Source organism: Lycium ferocissimum, chromosome 9, assembly GCF_029784015.1.
Source record: "Lycium ferocissimum isolate CSIRO_LF1 chromosome 9, AGI_CSIRO_Lferr_CH_V1, whole genome shotgun sequence".
Classification (NCBI taxonomy): Eukaryota; Viridiplantae; Streptophyta; class Magnoliopsida; order Solanales; family Solanaceae; genus Lycium; species Lycium ferocissimum.
In genome coordinates this window covers 37,588,408-37,616,094 of record NC_081350.1, presented here as the reverse complement: position 1 = coordinate 37,616,094, position 27,687 = coordinate 37,588,408, and the positions used below count along the sequence as shown (strand labels likewise).

At 34.5% G+C, this 27,687-nt stretch overlaps 4 protein-coding genes across 4 annotated transcripts; 2 read left to right on the top strand and 2 right to left on the bottom strand.

The window, feature by feature from the left end:
• Positions 1–74: 74 nt before the first annotated feature.
• On the top strand, positions 75–1,115 carry LOC132069475 (uncharacterized). Its single transcript, XM_059462818.1, has one exon. It carries the CDS (start codon positions 116–118, stop codon positions 959–961), a length of 846 nt encoding a protein of 281 aa, XP_059318801.1. The 5' UTR covers positions 75–115; the 3' UTR covers positions 962–1,115.
• Positions 1,116–8,588: 7,473 nt separating this feature from the next.
• Positions 8,589–12,418, top strand: LOC132030591 (meiotic recombination protein SPO11-2). Its single transcript, XM_059420287.1, is given in 11 exon segments — positions 8,589–8,671; positions 9,509–9,592; positions 10,180–10,309; positions 10,389–10,526; positions 10,627–10,701; positions 11,184–11,335; positions 11,407–11,501; positions 11,645–11,707; positions 11,785–11,861; positions 11,951–12,081; positions 12,162–12,418. Coding segments are annotated over 11 exon segments (1,158 nt in total). The 5' UTR covers positions 8,589–8,593; the 3' UTR covers positions 12,297–12,418.
• Positions 12,419–12,800: 382 nt separating this feature from the next.
• LOC132030590 (G-patch domain-containing protein 1) lies at positions 12,801–17,933 on the bottom strand. The gene is made up of 11 exons (XM_059420286.1): positions 17,746–17,933; positions 16,167–16,251; positions 15,943–16,019; positions 15,820–15,847; positions 15,643–15,736; positions 15,486–15,552; positions 14,865–14,946; positions 14,236–14,417; positions 13,585–13,812; positions 13,388–13,498; positions 12,801–13,238 (listed from the first exon to the last, which is right to left on the bottom strand). The coding sequence occupies exons 1-11, from the start codon at positions 17,821–17,823 to the stop codon at positions 13,185–13,187; spliced, it is 1,086 nt and encodes a 361-aa protein (XP_059276269.1). The 5' UTR covers positions 17,824–17,933; the 3' UTR covers positions 12,801–13,184.
• A 3,832-nt stretch (positions 17,934–21,765) lies between these two features.
• On the bottom strand, positions 21,766–22,905 carry LOC132031880 (F-box/kelch-repeat protein At3g23880-like). The gene has a single exon (XM_059421757.1). The coding sequence runs from the start codon at positions 22,903–22,905 to the stop codon at positions 21,766–21,768; it is 1,140 nt and encodes a 379-aa protein (XP_059277740.1).
• Between the last annotated feature and the right edge of the window lie 4,782 nt (positions 22,906–27,687).

Genomic DNA, 27,687 nt, shown 5'->3' with positions numbered 1-27,687 from the left:
AGATTTTATATTATAAAAATAGTTGTAGATAAAAACATCATAAATTCATTCCCCACTTCAACAGAATTCAAGAGGGCATTTTTTCGAAATTCAAAAAGAAAGAAGTCTAAACCAAATGGAATTACTACCGTACTCTGTTTCTTTCGTCTTTATCTACTCGTACATCGTACATTTTACACATAATAACAAACCCTTCCCCTTTCCTTTTTATTCGTATCTCTTTGCCTATAAATATTCCATCAAAATAAAGTTCCATTATTTCCTTAACAGCAAAAAAAAAATGTCTAGCGACAACAACAACAACAACAACCATGAAATCGACAATAACTTGCTCACATTGTCTCTTTCTTTTCCTTCTCCCACCGTGCAAACCCCACAGTCCCATGTACAACTCCCACCACCCCCACCCCCACCACCACCACCACAACAACAACGCAGGCCACGTAAGCGAAAGCTATCGAATATATCAAAAAACGACACCGTTTCACCACCTTATCCATGGGCTACTAATAAACGAGCTATAGTTCATAGTCTCAACATACTTTACTCTAACCAAATATTTACTATCAAAGGTGACGTTCAATGCAAAAGGTGTGAGAAAAAATACGAAATGGAGTTTAATTTGCGCGAAAAATTCGCGCAAATTGGAAGCTTTATTGCGTTAAATAAAGCTTCCATGCATGACCGTGCACCAGATATTTGGATGAACCCTATTTTTCCTACGTGCAAATTTTGTAAACAAGAGAATAGTGTGAAACCTATTATTGCAACAAAGAAGAAAGAGATTAATTGGCTATTTTTGTTATTGGGACAGTTTCTTGGTTGTTGTACACTTGAACAGCTCAAATATTTCTGCAAACATAACAAGAATCACAGGACTGGTGCTAAGGACCGTGTTCTTTATCTTACGTACCTGACTCTTTGCAGACAGCTTGATTCTAGTGGCCCTTTTGATCGTTAAAAATTGGTTCTGTTTGCAAGAGGTGAGAAAGGTGCTAAAAGTTAAATAGGGTTGTGTAAAATTACTACTGCTAATGTTACTATTGCTAGGATGATTTAGTACTTTTTAGCTTCAGTTGAAAAAGGTGTAACCAACTTTTGTGTTGCTGTTCATTTTGGGCAAGACCTAGCTATATATCTTTCTCTTGGTTTTGTAATGTTATTTTCTGGTTCATTGATGATATCCTGTTCTAATTTAGATAGACATTTAATTTTTGGTGGATTATTTTGATCATGCCCGACTCATTTTGCAATTTGGAGTGAGTACGGTGCTAAAAGTTAAAATAGGATTATGTGAAATTACTACTGCTAATATTATTACTATCGCTAGGACGATTTACTTTTTAGCTTTAGTTGAAAAAGGTTTGTAGCCAACTTTTGTGTGGCTGTTCATGTTGGGTTAGACCTAGCTATAGATCAGTTCTCTTGTTTTTCAATGTTATTTTCTGGTTCATTGATGTTATCCTGTTTTAATTCAAACAGGCATTTTAATTTTTGGTGGATTTTGATCATGCCTGACTCTTTGCAGTCAGCTAGATTCCAAGGGCCCTTTTGATCGTTAAAAAGCGGTTGTTTTTGCAATTTGGAGTGAGTAAGGTGCTAAAAGTTAAATAGGGTTATGTAAAATTACTACTGCTAATGTTTACTATTGCTTGGGCGATTTACTTTTTAGCTTTGTTGAAAAAGCATATGTTTTGTATTGCTATTCATTTTGGGCAAGACTATATATATATATGTGTGTGTGTTTGTTTTCTAATGATCAGTTAATTTCTGGTTCATGATGATTTCCTGTTAAAAATTGGTTCTTTTTGTCACTTGAAGTGAGTAAGGTGCTAAAAGTTAAATAGGAGTTATTTTTAAGGGATGTGCAAATGACTAAGTGAACACTCTTTTTTATCCGGAAAGAGTTAATTTGTAGCAATTTTTTCTTTGGTCTAAAATAAATGAATTTTTCAAAGTCTAAAGAGGGCTAACTATTTGTCTATTTCTACTTTTAAGAAAAGTAAATGGGTAATATTGTCAAATTACCCTTTGATTAGCAAAAGCGTAATATTGTCAATATTCCAGTGGCCAATTTGATCGTTAAAATTTGCTTCTTTTTATCATTTGGAGCGAGTATGATGCCATAAGCTAAATACGATTATGTAAAATCAATACTGCTAATATTACTATAGCTAGGATGATTTACATTTGGCTTTAATAATTAGTTGAAAATGCATATGTATTGGTATTTTGGTGTGTATGTAGCCAACTTTTGTGTTGCTGTTCATTTTGGGCAAAACCTAGTTGTATAAACTGTTCTCTTGTTTTCTAAATGCTCAGTTAATTCTGGTTAGTTAATGATATCCAGTTTTGATGCAGACAGGCACTTTAATTTTGGGTGGACGTTGATGTCTTCAAATTTTGCCATTTTTCTTGAAATGTCAACAATTGTATATATCGACAGGGAGTAGATTACAGCATCTAAATCCTTGCTGCTTTGGATCTGTAGGGCCTTTTGTTGTTTCGAAGAATAAAGTTCCCAATTAAGTGGTGTTTTTAGCTTTCTTTCACACTTATTAAGAAAAATAATTAATACTATAAAGGGTCGTTTGGTACGTACATAAAATTATCCCAGGATAATAATCTTAGGACTAATTTATTCCATCTCTTGGGACTAATTTATCCCATCTCCAAATTATCCCAGGATTATAATCCTGGGACTAATTTATCCCATCTCTTGGGACTAATTTATCCCATCTAGGAGATGGGATAAAATAATCCCAGGATTAATGGGATAAGATGGGATATATATGGATATCCCATCTTTAAGTCTGGGGATGCACTTTATACTTTATTTGGTACAAAGTATAAATTTATCCTCTATTAAACATGGTACAAAAAATTAATCTAGTCTAGTGGGGATATATAATACCGTGTACCATATTTCCTCCATCTCAAAATAAGTGCCGTCTTAGCAAAAATCACGCCCTTTAAGAAGTCAATAAATATAATATAGAGTTTACTAAATTATCCCTATTTATTAGTAGATGTTGTTTTTCAGAATTGAGCAATATTAGATAGGACTACTTCTTTAATGCTAAGGATGTAGTGTGCAACACTTGCCAATTTTTGTCTTGAATTTCTAAGGTAACACTTATTTTGGGACAAATCTTTTTTGCTAAGATGACACTTATTTTGGGACAGGAGAGTTGTAACATCCCGTAAATCCGAATTAGGTATGAATGTATGAATCTAGTATAAAGGTGATATTTTAGCTATACGAATCTATTTGGGATGAACTCGGGTGATAAACAGTCGTTTTGAAGTCAAACCAAAAAGTGAAGTTCTTAAGGCCTTCTAAATTCGTCTAAGTCTAGGACAGTCTGTACTTATGGCTTGTTTTCGGGCACTTGCGTTAAATTTGTGAAAACTTCCTTCTTGAAAGTTGTAGCCCTTTGAAATACCTTTCCAACGGTATATTATGGGGGTCCATCTCAAAAAGTTATGGCTATTTTGCGGAAGGATTACGGTGCGTCCGTTCACTGATCATGTTGTACGAACTTGTTATACGGCCCATATAATTTTATACGGACCGTATAACTCGTCCGTACTTCATGACGCTTCAAATCAACGTTCTGTCCAGCCATGATAAAATATGGTCATATTATACGGACCGTATAACTTTATACGGACCGTAAATTCCATCACTTTTGTATAAATTATTAGTATTTCATTATTCACAATTCCAAGCCCTAGCAACAATCCAAAACATCAAGGTAAGTCAATCCAAACCCTTCTAACTCAATTCTAACATATACTCTAATAATCTAAGCAAGAAATCATTCTTCCTAATCTAGGGTTTTCAAGAAAACCCATCTCAAGGTTCAAGAATCAAGATTTAGGAAATCTTCTCCAAAATTCAAGTCTTTAATTCAAGATTTTGGAGCAATTAAGGTATGTAGAACTTCCATCACATGTGGGAATCTCTACGTTCTTCCCTATGCATATCACAAATCCTAGGGCATTAAACCCAACATATTGGTAGCCCGTGTTTACGTATTTATGTACATGAATTTTGTATCTCTATTCGTTATTGTATTCCTAATCTTCCATTACGGTTATTAGGAACCCTAGCTTAATCCATGAATCATGAATTCTTCCTCATGTGTTCTCATTATGTTTATATGAAATTTTATGATTTTATCTAACAAGTTACAAGCATGTTTTCAAGTCAATTATATATATCATTATGAACTATTGTTATTACTCATGAATCAAGAACATGTTTGCAAGACTACGACAAGTTATCTCATGAAACCATATTACAAGATATTTCATGAAACCATGTTACAAGTTATTTATTGAAATCATGATTACAAGTTATTTCACGAAAATCATGGCCTTCTTAGCCAACTATATCATGTTCCATGGGAGGTTAGTTAACGCCTCGGATTTTTAGGATAAGGGTTGTCGACAAAAGAGGCAACACCTTCATTATGCGGTTTGGATCCTACATGCTTATTATTACTTAAATCTCATATCCCCACGGCAAAGAATTCACGCAATTATTTTATACTATAGCATTCCCCACGTTAATATACATGTATTTCCATTGATTTATAGACTTTACTCACGTTTCATACTCATGTTCGATTCGGTTTCGGTTCATGTCTTATACCTATGTTGTGTCATGTTCTTCATTTCGACCATACTAGAACTATTCACCGTATAACGTCCCTTTTGCCGGGGCACCGCACTTCACGGTGCGGATATCGGTTTTTAGGTGCATACACCCCGGTGATAGGATCACCTCGATTATCGAACATTGGTGAGCCCCACTCTCTCGGTTCAACATGGAGTCTGCGTTAGTATTCGGTTTATGGTAGTCCGGGGCCATATCCTGGTAGTTAGTATTCGGACATGTTTTAGAGGTTTCATAGACGGATATTAGTTCACGAGTGAGTTATGCTTTCATTTTTTATTACGTTTTCATGAATTTTACATATGAAAATTTCAAGACTTTATTTCACAAACTACATTTTTATGATTCATTTAAATTGCACTAGATTATATTGTTTTGATGCCCATGTTGAAAGCAAGGCCCGAGTAGGGCGTGACAGGTTGAGTATAATTCTTCGATTTTCATAAGAAGTGTCCATTTAGCCTTTTTAAGTTGGTTCAAAATAACTGTCCACTTACATAATCAATAAAGAATTAAATTATTATTTTTCCAAAATTTACCCTGTTTAGATAAGTAAATTTTTAATGTAACCATGAAACTATATTAATTAGTACTCCCTCCGGATCAAAAAAAGAGTCCACCTAGCCATTTGCACACCCCTTAAGAAACTACTCACTCCAAGAAAAAAATATGTAAATTGACTAAACAATCTCTAATTAAATAGGCATTGGGATTTGATCACATAACACTTAATAGGGGCAAATCTGAAAAGATAAGGTTAATTGTTTCTTGATTTAATAAGTGGTCACTTTTTTTTACCCAAGAAAAAAGGCTAAGTGAACACTTTTTTTTATCCGGAGGGAGTACTAGGTAGTACTTAATTAACCGTAGTTTAGTAAAAATATTTTTTTTTTTTAGAAATTAGTATTTTCTTAAGTTGTGTGCTAAAGGCTATGGACACTTATTTTGAACCGGATGGAGTATTAACTACTGGTATGAAAGTGTTAACTAAATTATGTTAACATTGTTTAATTAAGAAAGAGATTAATCATTGGTTACTAAAGAAAATTTCCTCTGTTCTAAAATAAATGAATTTTAGGGTTGTGGCACACCCCTTAAGAAAGTTAATCAATGGGTAATTTGTCAATATTACCCTTTTACTTTTTTCAAACTTTTCATAAAACTAGAGATAGTCAATGTTGAGAGTTTGAAAAGTTAAACTATTAGACAGAAGGGTAGTATTGGAAATAATTAACTAATACATATTTGGACTTTGTAAATTCATTTATTTTGGACCATAGAAAAATTGTTAGAAATTCATTTATTTTGTATGGATGGAGTACAAGGGAAAGGATTTTTTTTTTTTTTTTAAAAAAAAAAAAAAAATCGAATGAACAATATCTATCTGGATCTAATTAAGTGTTACTCTAAACAGTAGGCTGTAAGCGCAATTTCTAGGTCTCTTTTTTGGTAAATCATGTAATCTCAATTGTCCAATATAATTTGATAGCAAATTCGAGACATGAACTATAAAGAATATTTCTGTAACATATTTCGTTTTAATCAGAGTGAGCTTTTAGAAATATTATGACTTTTAGTGATTATAATTTATAAGCATAGATAAATTTACTGCATATTCCAGATTTATTAAATGGTTATAAATGGGTAAACGGTAAATGATAGAGCAAACGAAAATTATGCACTGGTATAATATAATGGTAAAATTTACCATAAATAGTCCTAAAACTTGCTCGATTTCGAACAATTCCTACCTCACTCACCCAGGGAACGGATCGCGTCCAGTACAAAACTATCCAGTAAAAATCCATACATTGTTATACACTTGCCATGTGTCCAAGAAAAAAGTGATGGCTGAGATTCATCTGTTAATAAAACATTAACAAAATTAATAGACATATTTTATTTTATTTTTTCAAAATTACGGTAGTATTTTTGGAACACAGAGAATGCATTTTTTCTGATTTTTATGACTTACTATTGAATTTATCAAAGCATCAATTTGTTTATTTGAGGAATAAAAAAACAGATGGGATACAATAATAAGCATCCCTAATTTAGTTTTTCTTCTAGATTAGAAAAACAAACGGGATACAATAATAAGCAGCATCCCTAATTTTGTTTTTCTTCTAAAATTTTATGTATAATTACTAAATTTTTAAAAGGGAAAAGAGTCAAATATACCCTTCTACTTTATTTTATTGATTAAATTTGCCCTTCGTTAGTCAAAGTGATCAAATATATTCCTCTATTAGCCAAAGTGTTCACTTATATCCCTTGTTTGAATGAAAACCCACAAATCTTTTAAATTACCCGATTTCACTTAAATTATCTGATTTTAACCCGACCCGACCCACCTAATGAATTTTAACGCATACAAAATAACACCCATATACAATCTCATTATTCCTTCTCTCTGGAAGATAACAAAAAGCATGAAGAAGCTCAAGTTCTGATCAAAAGAGAAGAAGAAAAAGAGGGCTCCTCTTCTTGAACAACCACCACTGCCGCTCATTCCCTGCTATTATCACTGCCCTTATAATTACCCAAGTCAGCCGTTCAGCACAAACCTTGCCACCTTGGTTCGAGTGCGAGCAGCAGAGAGCAACAACCTCATGATGACTCAATTTTCACAACAGAGCAAGGCTCAAGTTCAAGATCAGTCAAACTCATGGTAGTACTAATTCACAACACTCCAATAATGTTAGTGAAATCAATCAACCAAAACCAACACCGTTAGATAATACATTGCCTCAACAGTATATGGTTGCGAATCAAGTGTATGGTGTACCTGTTATAGCAGAAGCAAGAACAGAGAGAGGTGTTGGAGCTTTTGGGTGTGTGATCAATTTTGGAGCTCATTTATTCCGTTGTTTCTTTCCTTGCTTTCACATTCGAGAACTCCAGTGAACTATGTGTTGAGGCTGAAGCAAAGCGTATTACATCAGGCTACCGGCTACCATTTCATTTGCAGAACAATTGACAACACTTTCTTTCTAAGTGCGATCACAAATTGTATAATTGACTCAACAAAGCTAGGATTTGGGGGTTTCATCCAAATATGGGTTTAAATGTGAAATCTGAGATGGGATTTGAGGTTTATCATTTGGTGTGCATTTTTGCTTTTTTCTCCATGAAAGAAGCTCAAGCTTGATGAATGATGATAGGCGGGTCGGGGCGGGTCAATAAAGGAATCGGGTCATTTAAGTGAAATAAGGTAATTTAAGAGATTTGGGGTTTCCATCCAAACAAGGGGTATAAGTGAACACTTTGGCTAACAGAGGGGTATATTTAATCACTTTGACTAACGGAGGGCAAATTTAACCAATAAAATAAAGTAGAAGGGTATATTTGACCCTATCAACTTATTTATTTACGTAATAATCCCTAAAATGGTTTAAAAAATTGGATCTATGACCTAAATGCGCAAGGCAAAGTTTCATACAAATTATGTCTTGTCCGGCATAGCTCTATAGAAATTAAGTTATCCGACATAACTTCATTTCTACAGAACTTATGTCGGACAAGGCAAAGTTTCTATGAATTTATGCCGAGCGAATTAATTACTACATAACTTATGTCGAAAAACTTAATTAATACAGAACTATGCCAGACAAGATATAGTTTCTATGCTGCGATTTTTTTCCTCGACTCTGATGGGAATCGGTAGATCAGCGAATAAGGGTACTTTGGCCCACAATCTTTCATTAAATGAGAAGCATGGACAAAAATTAAAGATCAGCGATTTGATGGACAAAAATTAAAGACCAGTCCGTATGAAGGGAAATCCGTACAAAAAAACGTGCAATTTCTCCAAAATCAGCCCGTATCCAAAAGCGGGCCGAAATCAGACCGGATATAAATACTTAGCCTTCAAATTCAAATTGCAGATTTACCGCCATTTGAAAGGGCATGGGAGAATTGAGCAGATCAACCATTTTCTTCTCCGATCAACACCTCTGTTACGCCGATATTATTCCTCCTTCACAGGTAACTAACATCAGTGTAGAATATGAATTTTGCTTCACTTTAAGTTAAATTAAGTTATTGACATTTTCATTTATGGTTTGCAGTACTCAGAGTAATGCTAGCTCGTTTTTAATCGTCTTATGTGAAGAGCTAAACTGTTAGAATTGAAACTTAAACCGTTTCGCAATTTTAGCATGTCTATGTTTTTGCATCTGACTAGATTTATGTTTTCAGGTCCGAGCTCGAACCTGAACACATCTAATCGCATCTAATAGAAGTGTAGAATATGAATTTTGCTCCGTTTAAAGTTTAATTAAGTTATTGACGTTTTCATTTACTGTTTGCAATACTCAAGAGTAATTTTAGCTCGTGTTTAATCGTCTCATATGAAGAACTTAACTGTTAGGATTGAAATTTAAACCGAATTCGTATATTAATAGCAGTGTCGAATGTATAATTTGCCTAAATTAGAAGTTCAATTTAATCCGTATCGATATTTTTATCTATTTGTTTTAGGTTTTGCAATATCTAGAGTAATTGTTAAATCGTCTCATTGAAGAACTAAACTGTTAGGATTGAAAATTAAACCGTTTCGCGATTTCAGTATGTGTTTGTTTACTTTTCTAATCGGATTTATATTAATAGCAGTATATAGACTGTATGAATTGCTTCATTTAGAAGTTTAATTAAATCAGACGGATATTTTTATTTATTTGTTTTAGGTTTGCAATATCTAGATTAATTTTAGCTCGTGTTAGATCGTATCATGTTAAGAACACTGTTAGCATTGAAACTTAAACCATTTCGCGATTTCAGTATGTGTTTGTTTTACTCTTCTGATCGGATTTATGTGTTCAGGTCCGAGCTAGAATAGAAGTTGCAGTCCTGAATTTTCTTAAAGCACTAAGTTCGAATTCTCCTTCAATTTCCGATCTATCACTGGTTCGAATTTCTACTATAATTTGCACTTTTAGCCTACTTTATATGCGTGTTGTAAGCATGAGTAACTTCTGTAATCCAAAAGGTTGATTAATCCATTGAGTTTATGCTTCCTTAAGTGTTCAGAATGTCTATTGCTCATAACAAAAGAGAGAGAAATTGAAGGAAAATGCACATTTTGGAACAAAATGTTGCATTTGGACATAAAAAATGTGAAATTTGAAAAATTGTAGTATTTGGAAAAATAAAAATGGTACTGTTTGAAAATTGGAGTTGTGTTTGGACATGAATACAACTTGGAAAAATATTGAATTTTTTATGAGTGATTTGGAGTGAAAAAATGTGAAAGCAAGTATTTGGGGCTTTTGAATTCCAGGAAATAATAACAGTTCTATGTCCAAGCATGACTCCGGAAAAAATGAAAATTATCCATGGCCAAACAGTGAACTCTCAGTTACCTCAAAGTACAAATGATTTACCAGTATTGGGATAAAATAGGCCTGAATAGAAACGGATATAGATGATTCATATAGTAGATGCCAACTACAGGCAAAGTTGGTAGTTTATCATTTACAGTAGATGTGATACAGATCAGTAGAAACTCCAGCAATAGCAGAGTGAGCCGAGGGTTACTAACCGGTGATTCATGTATCTTCCTGTCCCATTCTTTTTGCACGCGATCTTTAACGAAAGAGAATAGTGCCAAGTCATTCATAAGAGGTAAAAGACTACAAATTTTATTACAATCAAATTACTTATTGGACAAATTAATAATGCTGGCTAAGTTTTTGTGATCAAGTTTGGAAGGTTATGGAAATGTGCTACCAAATTCTGGTTCAGGAGAAAAGGGTGACTCAGAGAGAACTATACTACAAGCTTCTCTGTGATTCACCAGATTATTTCACTTCTCAATTGCAGGTCAATAGAACCATCCAAGGTCAATGCTGTTTCTCCTTTTTCATCATTTGTGAATAATGGTTTTTGTTGTTTTTTGATTTCCTTAACGGGGTCCTTCATTTACCTTCTGTGAAGAATAGACTTGGTGGCTTTGCTTCGATGCAGCCGATATAGTCTTGGAATAATGGCATCAAGCAGAGGGGCAATTGCGGGTCGTTTATTGTTGCAGGAACTATTCTTAACCCTTTAGTTGTAATTTCAGATGTTCATACTTAATTTAATCAAACGTGTAGTAGTATTAGTAGCTTGACTTGGCCTGTAGCATGATCTGTCATATTGGAATGCAATAGGTCCAATACAGAAAAATGAATAAAGAGAATTCATAAACCGATCTTAACTAGTTTACAATTGAGGCACAATTGATTGATTGGTTGATTTCAATATGAGCCAACCTAGTCAATCTTTTAACGTTTCCAAGTTTCTATAGTTGGTAAAAGTTAGTTACTGGTGGCCGTGTATGACAAACTATTTTGCTTTGTTTATCTTGATTTTTGTGCTATAAATCAAGGAACTTAGTACTTACATGTACAAGTCCTGAAGTTTTCAGTTTAAGCTTGTCGTGGATTTGAAGTAGGTAGTTTATCCAACATGTAGAACCTGGTATTTCTTTCTTCCGAAGATGGATATGTGATTTAAGGTTGATTACTTCTTTAACTACAGGAGCCAAACAAGGAAGTTGTTGACTGCTCTACTTGTGGATCTTCGGGTTATGCTATATCTGGAGACCTGGATTTGTTGAAAAATTTAACCATGGAGACAGATGCACGATATATCATTATGGTGGAGAAGGTATTTTATCACTTGTTGGAAACTTTAGTCAATGATGTAGTAAAAAACTAAAAGTAGCTCTACTTTTTTAGCATGCTATATTCCAGCGACTGGCTGAGGATCGTGTATTCAATCAAATCCCATGCATTCTGATCACTGCCAAGGGATTCCCTGATATTGCCACTAGGTAAGGTGAAGAGTTTAGCATGTAGTACATAATTTTAAAAGACAACTCCTTTACTCTGAAGTTCTAGCTCAAAGAATCACAGTAGAAGGATTTTCATTCAATTGTTAACTCATGAACTTATTCCAATCTCTGCACCTATTCAGGTTTCTTCTTCATCGACTGTGTCGGACATTCCCCAATTTGCCCGTGCTGGGGCTGGTTGACTGGTATAAATGACTTCATTAGTGTTGCCACCACATAGTTGCAGAGCAAACTTCTTACAAATCGAGTTGTGATTTTTAAGGAATCCTGCTGGATTAGCAATTCTTTGCACCTTCAAATTCGGAAGCATAGGGATGGGACTTGAAGCATACAGATATGGTGCTCTTTTCTCTAGAGTTGTGTTGAATTTTATGTGCTTGCTATCTTATACTACATTTTATAAGTGTGTGTTACTCGTGTTATTTTAGCTTGCAATGTCAAGTGGCTTGGACTGCGAAAGGATGATATTAATCAACTTATACCTGAAGAATCATTGGAGCCCTTGAAACCTCGCGATCTGCAGATTGCCAAAAGCTTGATGTCATCAGAGATTTTGCAGGTATGCATCCAGTTACTATGGAACGTCATTCTTTATTCATTATTTGGTTTAAGAATCAGAAATTTACCAACTTCTGGCAGGATAGCTACAAAGAAGAGGTGGCAGCAATGGTTGAGAGCGGTCGACGGGCAGAGATTGAAGCTCTTTATTGTCATGGATATGATTACTTGGTGAAGTTCCTAGCGACAAAAATAGTGCAAGCTAATTACCTCTGATAACTCGTCTTCATCTAAAACAAAATGGTACTTAAAAAGATGATGTATTTCCCAGAATTGAATGCTACTCCAACCATGTCTGAAGTTCAGAATTTAGAAATCTAATCGTAATAGAAATTCAACGAATTACACATCAACACTGAGTGCCATTGCTACAAGGCTCTATGTTCACTACAAAACATCAATACGTCTTATTTTGAAAGATCTAAGACAAGGCCTTTGGGGCAAAGATGCGATGTCCAACTTGACGAAGAACAAATTTTCAAAGCAACCCACCAATCCTGAAAAGAAACTGAACACATCCAGACTAATGCAATGATCTTGTGTCAATTTACAGCTCCACAGAAAACATGCTGATCGGGCAAAGCGGCAAGGCAGTTCACACTATCAACCATACAGAGACGTCCCAAGTCAACCACCTGGAGACTCATCAATAATAAAGGAAAATATATGGTCATTCCACTGGGGAAAGGGGTATATGGGGCGAAACGTGCTCATCTGATATGTGCAATAACAAATTAAAAAGGTGTAACAATCGAATGGGTATATGTTCATAATACAAAACGTATACTGACCTCTATTCCTTAGCATATAACAGACCAATGATAACCCAAAATAATGTTAAAAGTATAAAATAAAATAAAAATTTAAAAAGAAAAGAAAAAAGAACAAGGGCAGGTCGGTGGATGAAGAAAAAACTGCCTAAATGCTGGACTTCAATCCCCAAACGCAATGCTGCTCCTTGCTACATCTCAGCAAAAATAACATGAAATTGAGGTGGAAGACTCATAACCTCCCACCTAAGTGGTTTAATGTGAACCTAGTTTTGGTGGCCATCTACATTTCGTTACAGCTAATCTCAGCCAAGGCAAATGCTTTCAGCCCTCTTTAAGAAAGAGACACCCTCTTCCCCTCCATTGAGAACTTGTCACTGCCTTCAAGCTGCATACAAGGAGACAAGTTAAATTAGCAGTGCTAAAAAGAACAATCCACAAAGATAGTTGAAAAGACGGAGAACAATAACACCTGTCAAAAGACTTTACAAGATGCATGGGTTACAAACGGCAATTCGGCCAACAAAAGTACTTTACCTTGCTCTTCAAAAAAGCAATAGCCTCTTTTTTAGTGAAATAGAAAAGATCTGATGATTGTTCATCAATTAGCACTTTAAGCTGCTTCAGCTTTAACGAGTTCCCAGGTGCCTGGAGTGTGAGACATAAATGAATGTAAGTCAAGACAAGACTTCACCTAAATCACTTAATCAGTGACAAAAACAATCTAAAGAAACCTGTTTCAACAGCCGTTTACACAATTTCTTTAGCTTCAATTTTGGTTCACCATTTTTGACTGGGTCACTGATTTCTTCATATTCTTCTTTCATGGGAGGGTTTGACTCAGAAGAATCTCCTTCGTCGCTATCGTCAAAGGACGTCTTTTTCCCCTCAAAGTAGCAACCAGCAACCTTCTTCGGCCGGTCCTTAATACCCAGTCCTTGTTTTCCAGTTGTGGCTGTGTTCTGCAGTTGAAAGACATTGTCATTATATTATCTGATAAACTTCTCTTACGCTAATATGCTGATCTAGAGAAACATCAGCAAGAAAGCTAATCCAAAATGATTCATATCAGAATAATTAAGAAACTGCAACCTTCTAATAACCGAAACAGTACACCTTGGACCTTCAATTGTTACCTAGACAAATGTATCTTAGAGATGTACGAATTACTCTATCTGAGGATTCAGAACCTGATAATATTGTTATAGTTATAATAGTATATAGATGTATTAGTGAAGTTAGTAAAGATACCATGACATAAGACACTTAAATTTAAGCTTCATTAGAAGTAGAGTCGCATTTATGTTGTGGGGACAGTGGCAGTTCAAGTTGTTTAGCAGTTACAGCGTAAAATTTATTCTTCTTCAAATGGTTGGAAAGCTTACTTGCACAAGGTTATAAAGATTTTCTTGATCCTCCTCATGGAATGTGGTCCTGTCACTGAAGTCTCGCATCTTCTCGGACGAGGATGGCTTTTTTCTCCGAGCTTGACTTCCAAGAAATCCTCCTGAAACAAATCCATTTTTATAGCCCCACCATTCTGGGGGAACACCTTGATCTTCATTCCCTGGCAAAGGAATTATTTTAGTCAACAACCAGCAGCAATTAGTATCTATTCATAATTCCGAAAACTCCTCCTACCAATCACTGATCCCCCCACTCCCATCACCCAGAGAAACAATATGCAAAAATACACTCTTCCTACATTGTTTTGGGCCTTGATATGATAATTTTGATCGGAAACTAAAATAGCAATAAAATATCTACTAGATCAGAGGAGCCTCCTCATCCTATTCACTGAGATGATTATGGCTTGTTATTTTGGAAGTCCTTAGTGGATGATATTAGGAAATCAGCTACTCCGCAGTGGAGTAGGGAATTAGTGATTCCAGAGCAGGATTTTCACTTTCTCCCTCTTAAAAGAATATTTATAAACAACATCAGCATTTTCCACATGCTATTTCTCATGATTCAAATGGACAGCCTAAGTGCAAATAACATATTTAGAACTTACCTGCATCATCTGCAACAATAATACTCTCCGCTGTATCTGGTACCTTCTGATCATCATTTGTCTCTGTTTTTGCCTTTTTGACCTACAGGACATGCAAATTTGATAAGCAAAAAAATATTGAAGATATTGCCAAAAGGAGCATGAATTACAAGCTATGAGTCAAAATAAAGCTCAAGCATGAGCAAGTGAGTGCATCTTTTTTTTGTAAAAGACAGTGGTGGTGTCGGCCAAACTTCATCACACCTTGACTATTTCACCGAATACCCACACCCTCTAACTAGAACAGATACCAAGTGCCAATGCAGTCTCCAATTTGTGTATTTAATTGAATGAGAGACTAGCTAGTCCCACTCCCAAGTCAACCATTACATCATATAAAAAGTAGAAAAAAACACTTTCAATTATCAACAAGGTTTCTAGTTTTATGGAAGAGGTATACAGGTTTCGAACGGTCAAATACCCTAAAACTAATTTGTTTCTTGACTGTTTATTCGAATAACAAAATTACAACTTCCTAATACGCATAGAGAAAACATCAGGATAAATTGCTGGTTAGCTTGTTACATCCCAAATCACGATCCATAAAGGGGAAACAGCGTTTTCATGCAAAAGTAAACTTACAAGAATTCCTTCAAGATCCTGAGATGAATATGCGTGCACAAGCTTTCCTCTCTCCCTTTTCTTATATCTGGTGCACAGAAGAATAAAAATTTGGTTATTATGTTGGGTTCCAGCTCTCCACACATGAAGAAGTATATAATAACATTAACTTGCTCACCTTCCTTGAGGCCGAGTACTCTTAGCAACAGTCTCTTGTTCACCCTTGGAAGTTCTTGTTGCTGTGTCATTTTGCACTTCTTTTTTCTCTTTTACTGTTAGAAACACCCAGAAGAATTCATACAACATAACGAAATGGTTCAAGTAAAACTTAAGAATGATTTACAATTCAATGTACCTTCATCATTGTTGGGTTCAGCTGATTGCTGCCAAATAACACAAAAAAAAACATTAAACATATAAAATATTGTATACAAACTTGTTAATTAAATTAAAACTCAAAGTTGAAAAAGAGAGTTACCACTTTCAATCTTTTAAGTATGCTATCAAACTGAGCAGTGTCAAACGCCCACTCATTTGGCTTTTCAGTACCTATACCTATTTCATAATTCAAAAACAAAGCAGCTAAGTATTGATTGTTGAACCCCACAAACAGGAGAAGGCACAGATGTTCTTTTTCCCTACTACAGACATGCAACAGAGCAAATTACTACTAGAGTAGCAATAAGGCAGTCCAAGAAAAACCTGCAGTGTCTTGTTTGTTCTGAACTCTGACATATCCTTTGATTCCTTGCTTGTTCTTGCCTAGGCCTTCTCCTTCTTCCCATCCCTATTAAACGCATCTCATACAAATTAGAAATATATGTATTTACTGTAAGTTTGCAGATTAACTAGCTCAAACCTCAAGTACAAGCACAAACACAACAAAATAGATTTAACCACTATATTGCCATACATGTTCCTAGTTATCAACGGTCCATTGCAATTAACTCCAGCAAATATAGAGAGCACCAGAAAACCTTTCAGGAAATTCAGAATCAAAATATACATCATATACACATAGTATGTCTCAAAACCACTCGCTTGATATCCTTCACTTCTCAGAATTACAAAATTTATGGAAATTAAGCAAATATAAAAGCCTTGAGCTTCAATATTGCTATGTCTCAAAGGAGATCCCATAAACATTAATCTATAACTTATTTCAGTTAGGGGTATGCCATGACCTTCAACTCGAGCAATTTTGCGAGCCTACACATTTATATTTCTACATATTTATGTCATTCAATTTGCATATAAAACAAAGTTTATTTTTAATCTATAACTTATTCTTATAGGTTGTCATGACCTTCAACTCGAGCATTCGCGAGCCTACACATATTTATATTTCTATACATCTTTATGTAATTCAATTTGCATATAAGGCAAACGATTATTTTTTCATCTCCTTCTTCGTTGTTTATTGATACTCGAACACGGATCAAATCAGAAAAACAAAAAGGTTTAATCTTTGCAAATACAATTTGGTTCACTACATAAAAATACGAGCATTTACAAGCGTACAATGAAAGTAAAATGAAAATAACAAAAAAATTCAAGCTTTGCAATACAATTCAGTTCGCTACATACAAATACGACCATTTACGAGCATATATGAAAGTAAAATGAAAACAGCAAAAAAGCTCAGCCTTTGCAATACAATTCAGTTCACTACATACAAAATACAAGCATATATGAAAGTAAAATGAAAATAACAAACGAGTTCGAGCTTTGAAATACAATTCAACTAAACTATGTACAAATACAAGCAATTACAAGCATATACGAAAGCAAAATGAAAATTGCAAAGTAATGCTATGCTAGAATATATTAAATATCGTGCAAATCCTTTCTATACTAATCTAATGTAGAACCTTACTCTCTCTATTACATTACTCTATTTATTTTTTATTGTTTTCATATTTCATCATCAATTTTTGTATAAGATAAGTTGATTGAAGAAGTTTTATTTAATTAATAAAATTTCATTCAATTTGCATATAAATTAAACGACTATTTTACATCTCCTTTTTTGTGGTCTTTTAGTACACAAACGTGCAAAATTATTGAATTTGAACTGAAATGACACGGATCAAACAAAAAAGTTGAAGGTTTGCAATACAATTCAGTAAACTACATACAAATACAAGCATTTGCAAGCGTATATAAGGAAAATTAAAATTCAAAAAAAAAAAAAAAGCATTTACAACAAAATTCAAGCATCGCAATACAATTGAGTTAACTACATACAAATAAATACGAGCAATTATGAAAAAAAGCAAACCATTTGTTTCATGAGACGGAAAGCGGCGGATTTTCTGGCAACTCCAACATAGTTAACTGGAGCTTCCGGCGCCGCCATAGCCTGACACGTGTCCTCTTTTGCAACGCTCTCTCTCTCTCTCTAGGGCTTATAGAAAAAACGAGGAGAGGGTTGGTGAAAGAGAGAGCAAAGCAATTTGAGACCTAAACACTATGGAACTAATGGGGAATGGAATGACGCATTATTCTTTAGTTGGGCCAATTTTTGTAGGTAGGCCCAAATTTGGAAGCTGAAAATTGACCCAATAACGTTACTTTTTTGTTGTGTGGATTGCCTTTCAAAGGCACTGGTCTTTAATTTTTGTCCCTCAAATTGTTGGTCTTCAATCTTTCCCCTTCGCCTAATACTATGAGGTTTGGGGCTCGAACCCCAGCTCTTTAAAAAATAATAATTCACAAGGTAGAGTTTCGTAACAAAATTAGGTCTATTTGAGCAAAAGTTAGGCCTTAAGACAGAGTTTGCAAAATTCCAACTGAGTTAAAAAAAATTATCTTAATGTAAACCTCTACCTTAAGGTAGAGTTTTGCCTTAAAGCCTGAAAGCACAGCTCTGCCTTAAGGGAGGGTTTGCCTTATGCCTGAAGGCACAATTCTGTCCGCTTTTAGGACGGCCTTTTTATACAACATATGTTAACTTAGTATTTAGGCTGCAATATCTGCGGCATTGGCTTGACCATTGATTGAACATGTCTTTGAAATCCACATCAGAAATAAGATTAACTTTAAAGAGGACGTAGAAAGGATATAGATCAAACTTTAGGCACAAACTAAACTAAACACAAGACTTACTTTGAACATTACCTAGGTAATAATATGTTGGGGTGGGAGAATAGACGGGCTAGATGGTATCTGCAGACGTGTATACCTACTGAAAATCTAAAATGTTTTCTTCTTTGGTTGTCTCAGACTTTTTTTCAACATCTTTTTAGAGAAATTCACTTCCTTGAAAGAAAGCAAATCCAGCTTTCAGTATCATAGAACACTTTGAATAGAGAAATAACCAATGTACTTGTAACTCTATTCTTTACTGTTTGTGACTGTATAAGACTCTTGCAATATTTACTGGGTAGGGAATAGCCAAGTAAAAAATGAGGCTTGACTCCAATGAACTTTAAGTCACTTTAGATGACTAAAACCCTCAAATGACGTAAAAAATAGAGAAAAAGAAATTAAATTTAAAAAAAGTGGTAGTAAGATGGGTAACATAATATTTTTAAAATTCTAAAGGTCTGTAAATATACCTCCTCATCTCTCTCTCTCTCTCTCTCTCATATATATATATATATATATCTCTCTCTCTCTCTCACATATATATATATATATATAAGAGGGGACATAGGCCCGATGATGTGACATATCCCTTATATTAGAATGATCATTTATCTATTTTCTCATTTTTTAAGCATTTTAAAAATGTAATAACTCTGTAGTATTAGTTAAACAAGAAGAGCTCAAAAGTCACACCCTTTGAGGATTAACTGAATTGTTATTTTGTTACTTCTAAAGAGCTGCAAACTTGTGATCCAGATCAACCGCCCATTTTTCCGAATCAATAGTAAATATTAAATGTTGTGTGAATCTTCTGTCAGTTTAATGAAGTGTTTTATAAAAAAGCATCAAAACAAAACAAAATATTCAAGGATCCCGATGCCCAAGATCATCAGGAATAATATAATTCGTTTGGTCGATTTTCTTCACGGCAAACAGACAACCATAGTTTCGTTTCACGGATGTTGTTTTTGTAGTTACTGAAATGCCACAGCCATTTAGATTCCTCCTACAGAGTGATATAAAATGCTTCCCAATCTGGCTATATCAATTCACTTTGAAATTTCAACGTGCTTTTATTCTGATATTATCATGGAAACTTATTACTAAGTTGACTTCTTGTTAGAGCCTTACAATTTGTCTGTTCTATATTTGCCTGTTATGAGCATTATTCTCTTGGCAGCATGTGAACATCATATCCTCTTGCAAACCGCTCCTAAGGAATTGAGAGATTATGGCCTTCTACTATACCATTGTGGAGTTTGTAAGGAAGCACTTCAGTACCTTACATTATACTAAGATATATAGGAAGGTATATTTTCTCTGCCTAGTGACTCTTGTGTTAGTCCCGTTTCATTTCAAAATCAAAATTTTAACTTTCTGACGACTTTTAAATGTGACAAGGAGAGATGAATATACCCGAGAAGAGGTGTAGTTTAGTTTTATAGTATTCAAGGTTTTATGTGCGCACAGACTTGCTCCTTTTAATAGTTTAATTAGATTTATTCTGAAAAGCGACTCTATGGTTGTTCTTGATATGTTGAAAGGGAGAACAAAACCTCCTTGGCATCTTTGTCAGGTTACAAGAGACGCAAGGCATATTACGAACCAAAACTAAGTCATATTTCGACATTGCTTCCACGAAGGTAATCAAGTCGCACATGCCCTGTCCAAAATGGGTGCTAAAAAATCGATGCTCGGTGACTCTTAATTCTGTGGACTTACCTAGAGAAGCAAGGGGCCCTTATAGACTTGGGAAAGATCAGATGCCAAGTTTCCGACATAATTTGTGAAAAATAATATCATTTGGCCAGCAAGTTCCCGAATTGGTTTATATTTTGTATCCCATGAAGTTACTTTGTATATTTTTGTATTCTATAGAATAGGGAAGTAGTTCTATTATAGTACTTGGCTTAAATATTTTTGGTTTCAGGTTTTGGATGCAGAATGGGACTGTCCATTCAGCAGATTGAAAAGGGAATGGTTGTTGCAGTCCTCCTATTCAAAGGCGGACCCGGGATTTTAAGACGGCGAGGGCACCATTATCTTAACATAAACGCCAACTAAAATTTTAATGACGGCCGAGGGATAATACCGTGTCGGACCGGTCACTAATAGCGTAACAGTGGCGAAAATACAAGTCTATAGGTCAAATATATGTAACAAATAAAATTTAACACAATGAAGCAAATGAAAGAGATAGTTCCGTGGCTAAGGCTGTGCAACATGTGGTGACGGACAAAGGTTCGAATCTGGGCGAGCTCATTTAACGCTTATTGTTTTTCTAAAAATAGGCTCAAAAAAATAATTAAAAGTGACATTCGGGTTCGATCCAAGGTGACATGTAAGGGAAGCAGCAGTTGCAACTAACGTGCCCCAAAGACACTATCGTTTGTTAGAGTGCACAATTAAATATATATTAATTTCTCGAGGTATATACACATATATATACATAATTTTTTCCGAAGGGTGGGAGTGTACTACTTGGGTCCGCCTCTGCTCCTATTCATGTTTGTAATTTTAGTTATTTATAGAAGGTAGCTGCCACCTTATGACATAACTATAAAAAGGGTAGATTTCAAGTTTATCTAAATTAAACTTCATTTATTCTCTTTGTTGCTACTTTGATTTCTTCTAGGCTGCACTAATAGTTTTGGTATATAGCAGTTTCTTTTTTCCTGCAATAATAATCATTATATAAACTTTTATACTTGGAATTTCCGTATTAACTTAGTGCTAGATTTAAAATTAGAGTTGTAGTTGAGTTTAGTTGTCATTAATTTGCTGGTGTAAATGTGAGATCCGTATTGCAATAATTCATAACATTAGAAAATAGCTGTATACAACCCGTATTGATTTTTTTAACTATCTAAATATTATAAAAAGAATATTGGATAAATATAATTAGTTTTTTTATAACTGCGCGAAGCGGGAAATTCACTAGTAGAGTATATAAAGGTTGAAAAAAAAAAAAAAACCATCTTTGACCAAAGTGATGCGACTCCAAAAAATTGATGTATCAAGTGAAGAATATGCTCAAATAAAGTAGAGCTCGAATAAACATAAAAGAAGAAAAAAAAAAATAGAGTTGTAATAAGTGCATGTGTGTATGTTGCGAAAGTAAACCTTAAGAAACACTAAAAGGCTGAAAAAGAGTCTTAAAAACTGCTTGTTTTTCTGCATCTATCATAGGTCAACCATAACCCTGGTTATATCAATCAAGGGAGATAAGGCTTTCCACATAGCATTCTGGCCGTTCGTCAAGATTATGCCAGTAGGATTTCCGAAAGTCATGAGAAGGGAACCAGCGTTTGAACGTATTATTCCTTGGATTGTAACACACCATTTTAAGCTCATGAATGAGTAGAATTTCACCATTCTCGAACAGCCAAACGGGTGGTGTTGAAAGTCGTTGCATGAACACAAGCCTGGTAAATTTGTCATTGCATAAATTGTGCGGAACGGACACAAATTTATACCACGATTCTTCCGCACCATATTCCTTCATGATCCAAACGTCTACTCGATCATAGAAATAGTTGAAAGAAGCAAAAAGACAATCCCTTAGTACCCCTATTCTTGTTCGCATGTTTGTAATACTATGCTTATGATCATGTTCAGGGAGACCCAACTCTCCATATGTCTCTGTTGACATGTTTATCCAGAAAATACTAGTAGCAAAATCACGTGGTAACTTGTGCTTATGGTTAGCCTTCCAGTGAAGAGCTCCATTCACTAGAAACGAATAGTCATCAAGTGATTTTGGACAGTCCCATAATATCTTCCAATAATTCTTCCTTAAATTATAAATGCTTGCAGTGCATTTATGCCCTGGATCAACTATTTCTATCACTTTGTAGTCATCTGTAAATTCATCATAGCCGAATCCATAGATAATGTGAAGCTTTGGCCTCCTTTCCCTTTCGGAGTTACGATTCTCAATGTACGCGGGTGAACGTCGGATACCCTTGACTTTCCTTGTCGATGGATTCCACAAGACTGGATGCGTATGACGGTCTTTTGAGAAGCAAATCCATCCATTACAACAACCCCAATTATGAAAGTCAGAGTCGATGGGTATTATTTCCTGAGCTTGTACTTCCTCGTCGAGAGAACACCTACAGGCCAAAGTGGCAATCGGAAAAACAAGTCCATAGTTGGAAGTAATTTTGTTCTTACTTGAAACTTTGACATGACTTTTTGCAAAACCAGGGCTCGAGATCTCGGAGAACCACGATTTGGATACACACTTGAATCGTAAGAGAGACTTTGCAGGGGACCTCATGAGTATCTCTGTGATGATTTCTTGTGGAAGATGATAGCTGCTTCTTTTTACATTAATAAGTTGTTCCATGGTGGGTCGACCTTTTGTTTCTTTTTTTAGTTTAGACGAGGGTTTGTACTTTTGTTGTTACCATCCAATGGTCATATTCATGTAATTTTCAAAGATCTCATTAAATCAATAATGATAGATTCATTTTCAACGCGTATCAACCCATTAATGTGAAAGAAATGAAATTATTATCAAAGAAAAAAACGAACCCTACATTATTGCTTTTTTTCAAAAGGTTAAGTAGCCAAACCATACAATTTTCTTTCTTTTTTATATGAGCCTGAGATGTAATCTAGATATTGAATTGTTGTATTTGCTATTCCGCCATGTTATTTATTTGTTATATTTACTAAAATAAATATACTTAAAAATACTTATATTTTAAAATAAGATAGAATTTAATTACTTTTTCATTTTTTTTCCTTACTCTAATAAATGTGAAAAGAGATTAATGTCATAAAAAAAAATATTAAATGGAGATCAAATAATTAATAAGGTAATTAGTGAAATTATAATTCTAATTGACGTTTCCTTAAAAAATCGTGCAAAAGACAACATGACAAGTAAAATGACTAAACCAAAAATATTTACCAAAAATTAAAAAATAGTATTTCTTCGTTTAAATAGAAAATCAATTTCTACTTTGTTTCATTTTAAACATGTAAAATTAATTTAATAATTTGAATTAGAATTATCCAAATCAAAATTTGATAAAAAACAATAAGTATTTTACACCTTTGAATTAATCGAATTAAAATTCAAAGTATCAACTGATGCTTAAATATTGCTATTGTTTTATCTCAAAGAGAGGAAAATAGTTTCCTTTTAAATAAGTCTTCTCTTTTAAAAAATATTAATAAATTTTTGCCAACTTTGTATTCATAGCAAACACTAATATAGTAAAATTTTGGATACGGAAAGACAAACTATAATGTTATATTAATCGTATTTTGAACATTATATATATATATATATATATATATATATATATATATTACTTTATTACTATATAGAAGAGCCGGTTTATAAGCAAGATCGTCGTCCGTCCTTTGGTCCCACTTTTTTATTTAAGAGCAAAAAAATCCTTTGTGGTCCCACCCACTTTTTTATTTAAGGGCAAAAAAATGACATTTTATACTTTATATTACCAACTGTATTATATTTCTATTTTTTTACTATATAGAAGCATCGGTTTACCCATGCTTTGTTGTCAGTCACTCTTAAAAAAAATAAAAAAATAAGGTGGACCCCATACTAAAAACACCAAGCAATATTAAAAAATAAAAATAAAAAAAAAATAAAAAAGTGGACCTCACCCTCTCCAAACTCATAAAAAAAAGTGGACCCACCCTCTCCAAACTCATGAAAAAAAAAAAAAGTGGACCCCATATTAAAAAAACAAGCAATGTCAAAAAAAAAAAAACGTGCACCCCATATATTAAAAAGTCAAACAATATTCATGTAATTCCCAAAGTATCCCCATCAAGTCAATAATAGTGGATTCATTGTCACATGCGTATCAACCCATTAGTGGGAGCGAATGAAATTATTGCACAGCAAAAAGCATGACCCTATATTATTGTTTTTCTTCAAAACGTTAAGTAGCCAAATACATACAATTTCCTTTCTTTTCTTATATTAGCCTGAGATCTAATCTAGATATTTAATTGTTGTATCTGCTATTCCGCCATGTCATTATTTGTTATGTTCACTAAAATAAATATACTTAAAATATTTATATTTTAAAATAAGATAGAATTTAATTACTTTTTAATTTTTATTCTTACGCTAATAAATGTGAAAAGACATTAATATCAAATGGAGATCAAATAATGAATAAGGTAAATTAGTCAAATTATAATTCTAATTGACGTTTCCTTAAAAAATCATGCAAAAGACAACATGACAAGTAAAATGAGCTAAACCGAGAATATTTACCAAAAATTAAAAAATAGTATTTCTTCGTTTCAATAGAAAATCAATTTCTACTTTGTTTCGTTTTAAACATGTAAAATTAATTTAATAATTTGAATTAGAATTATCCAAATCAAAATTTGATAAAAAAACAATAAGTATTTTACACCTTTAAATTAATCGAATTGAAATTGAAAGTATCAACTGATGCTTAAATATTGCTATTGTTTTATCTCAAAGAGAGGAAAATAGTTTCCTTTTAAACAAGTCTTCTCTTTTAAAAAGTATTAATAAATTTTTGCCAACTTTGTATTCGTAGCAAACACGAACATAATAAAGTTTTAGATACGGAGCACAAGGATCAAGGATCAGCTCTTAGTCCGTTTTTATTTGCCTTGGTGATGGATGGATTGACGCGGCAAATTCAAGGTGAGGTGCCATGGTGTATGCTTTTCGCGGATGACATAGTCCTGATCGACGAGACTCGTAGCGGAGTTAACGCTAAGCTGGAGGGTTGGAGACATACTCTGGAGTCTAAAGGGTTTAAGCTGAGTAGGACCAAGACAGAGTACTTAGAGTGTAAGTTCAGTGAAGCACCTCAGGAGGCTGGCTTGGAAGTGAGGCTTGGTACCCAGGCCATCCGAAGAAAAAGTAGTTTCAAGTATCTTGGGTCTATTATGCAAGGCAGCGGGGAGATTGACGACGATGTCACACGTCGTATTGGGCGGGGGTGGATGAAATGGAGGCTTGCTTCCAGAGTGCTTTGTGACAAGAAGGTGCCGCCACAACTTAAGGGCAAGTTCTACAAAGTGGTGGTTAGACCGACTATGTTGTATGGGGCGGAGTGTTGGCCAGTTAAGATCTCTCACGTTCAAAAATGAAAGTTGCCGAGACGAGAATGTTGAGATGGATGTGTGGCCACACCGAAGGATGACGGATTAGGAATGAGGATATTCGGGACAAGGTGGGGAGTGGCCTCGGTGGAAGACAAGATGCGAGAAGCGAGACTGAGATGGTTTGGACATGTGAAGAGGAGAGACACAGATGCCCCAGTGCGGAGGTGTGAGAGGTTGGCCATGGATGGTTTCAGACGAGGTAGGGGTAGGTCGAAGAAGTATTGGAAGAGGTAATTAGACACGACATGCCGCAGTTACAGCTTACCGAGGACATGACCTTAGATAGGAGGGTTTGGAGGACCCAGATTAGGATGGAAGGCTAGTAGATAGTCTCGTTATCCTTTCTTATTAGTAGTCGCATTATCGCAAAGATAATTTCTTGTGCTCGATTTCGCTATTATCCGTTATTTCGTGCTTTGATTATCCTATGTTATCCGTGTCGCTTGCGTTATTTCATTTCCATATCGCTTTGAATCTCTTAGCCTTATCTCGATCTCTTTTTATGTTTTTTTATTAGTCGAGGGTCTTTCGAAACAACCGTCCTACCTTGGTAGGAGTAAGGTCTGCGTACACTCTACCCTCCCCAGACCCCACGTTGTGGGATTTCACTGGGTTGTTGTTGTTGTATACGGAGCACAAACTACAATGTTATATTAATCGTGTTTTGAATATAGTGCGTGTGTGTATATATATATATATATATATATATATATCACTATCCAAACACAACTACATACACATAGATACATTATAATCCAAAGTGTTGGGTCCGTGCGCGACGGCATAGTTATTATCTAGTTACTACTATATAGAAACATGAGTTTCTATACGATGAGTAAAGTTTTGTCGTCGCCCCCCCCCCCCCCCCCCACTCGAAAAAAAGAAAGATGGGCCCTATATAGAAACATGAGTTTCTATACAGTAATAAAGTTTTGTCATCAGTTACCCCCGCCCCCACTCAAAAAAAAAAAAAAAGATGGGCCCCAATCTTTAAAAAATTTAATAGTAGAAAAAATGTTTAAAAAAAAAGGTGGGCGCCAATCTTTTATAATAGTAGAGATTAAAAAACAAATTTAATGTAGGGCCCACTATTCTATAATAATAGAGATTTAAAAAATATTAAGGTGAGGTTCACGTGGAGAATTAGGAGACAATTGCAAAAATAAAAATAAAAAAATTAAGGTGGGGTCCACGTGAAGAAGTAGGAGACAATTGCTAGGAAAAAATTAAGGTGGGGTCCATGTGAAGAAGTTGAAGACAATTGTAACAGAAAAAAATATGATATTTAAATAATGATAATAAGTTCAGAAAATGGTAAAGGTACTCTTAGAGAAAATGTAAAGAAGAGAAGTTCGAGAAAAAAGAAATAACGATTTAAATTGAACACAAAAACTGCTAAAGAAGTCATAAAAGCAAAACATTTAAAACTTATACCTTTGGGTATAAGTTTAGACACATACGTCTCCACCAATAATGAGGAATAACATCAAGAAGACGAAATATAAACGATCTTAGAAATAATTAAGATGGGGCGCACTCTTCTATAATAGTAGAATTTTTTTTTAAAAAAAAAAATTAATTGGAGCCCACTTTGTTATACCTCGCATTTTATGCGTATTCGGAGAAATCGGAAGTAAGTCGGAATGATAGGAATGGAGGTTTCAATTGGATTTTACTTAGTGTGCATGTGACGTTTTAGAGACTATTGACATGGAAATATTGGAAAAGACTAAGGGCGAAATTGGAATTTTGAAAAAAATGGTTTCATGAATTACCAAAATGTGGGCTAAGGAAATTGGGCTTGGAAAAATTGAAAAAAAAATAAATAAGACAAGAGGCCCAAGTGTGTGTATGGCCGGCCAAGTAGGGCATGGCCAAGCCCACATGAAAAAAAATTATGCATGCTTGCATGTGATTCATTAGCTTGGTGCATGGAAAATTCAAGAAGCTTGTGGAAAGAAAAAAATAGAAAAGAAAAAGGAGAAAAAAGACA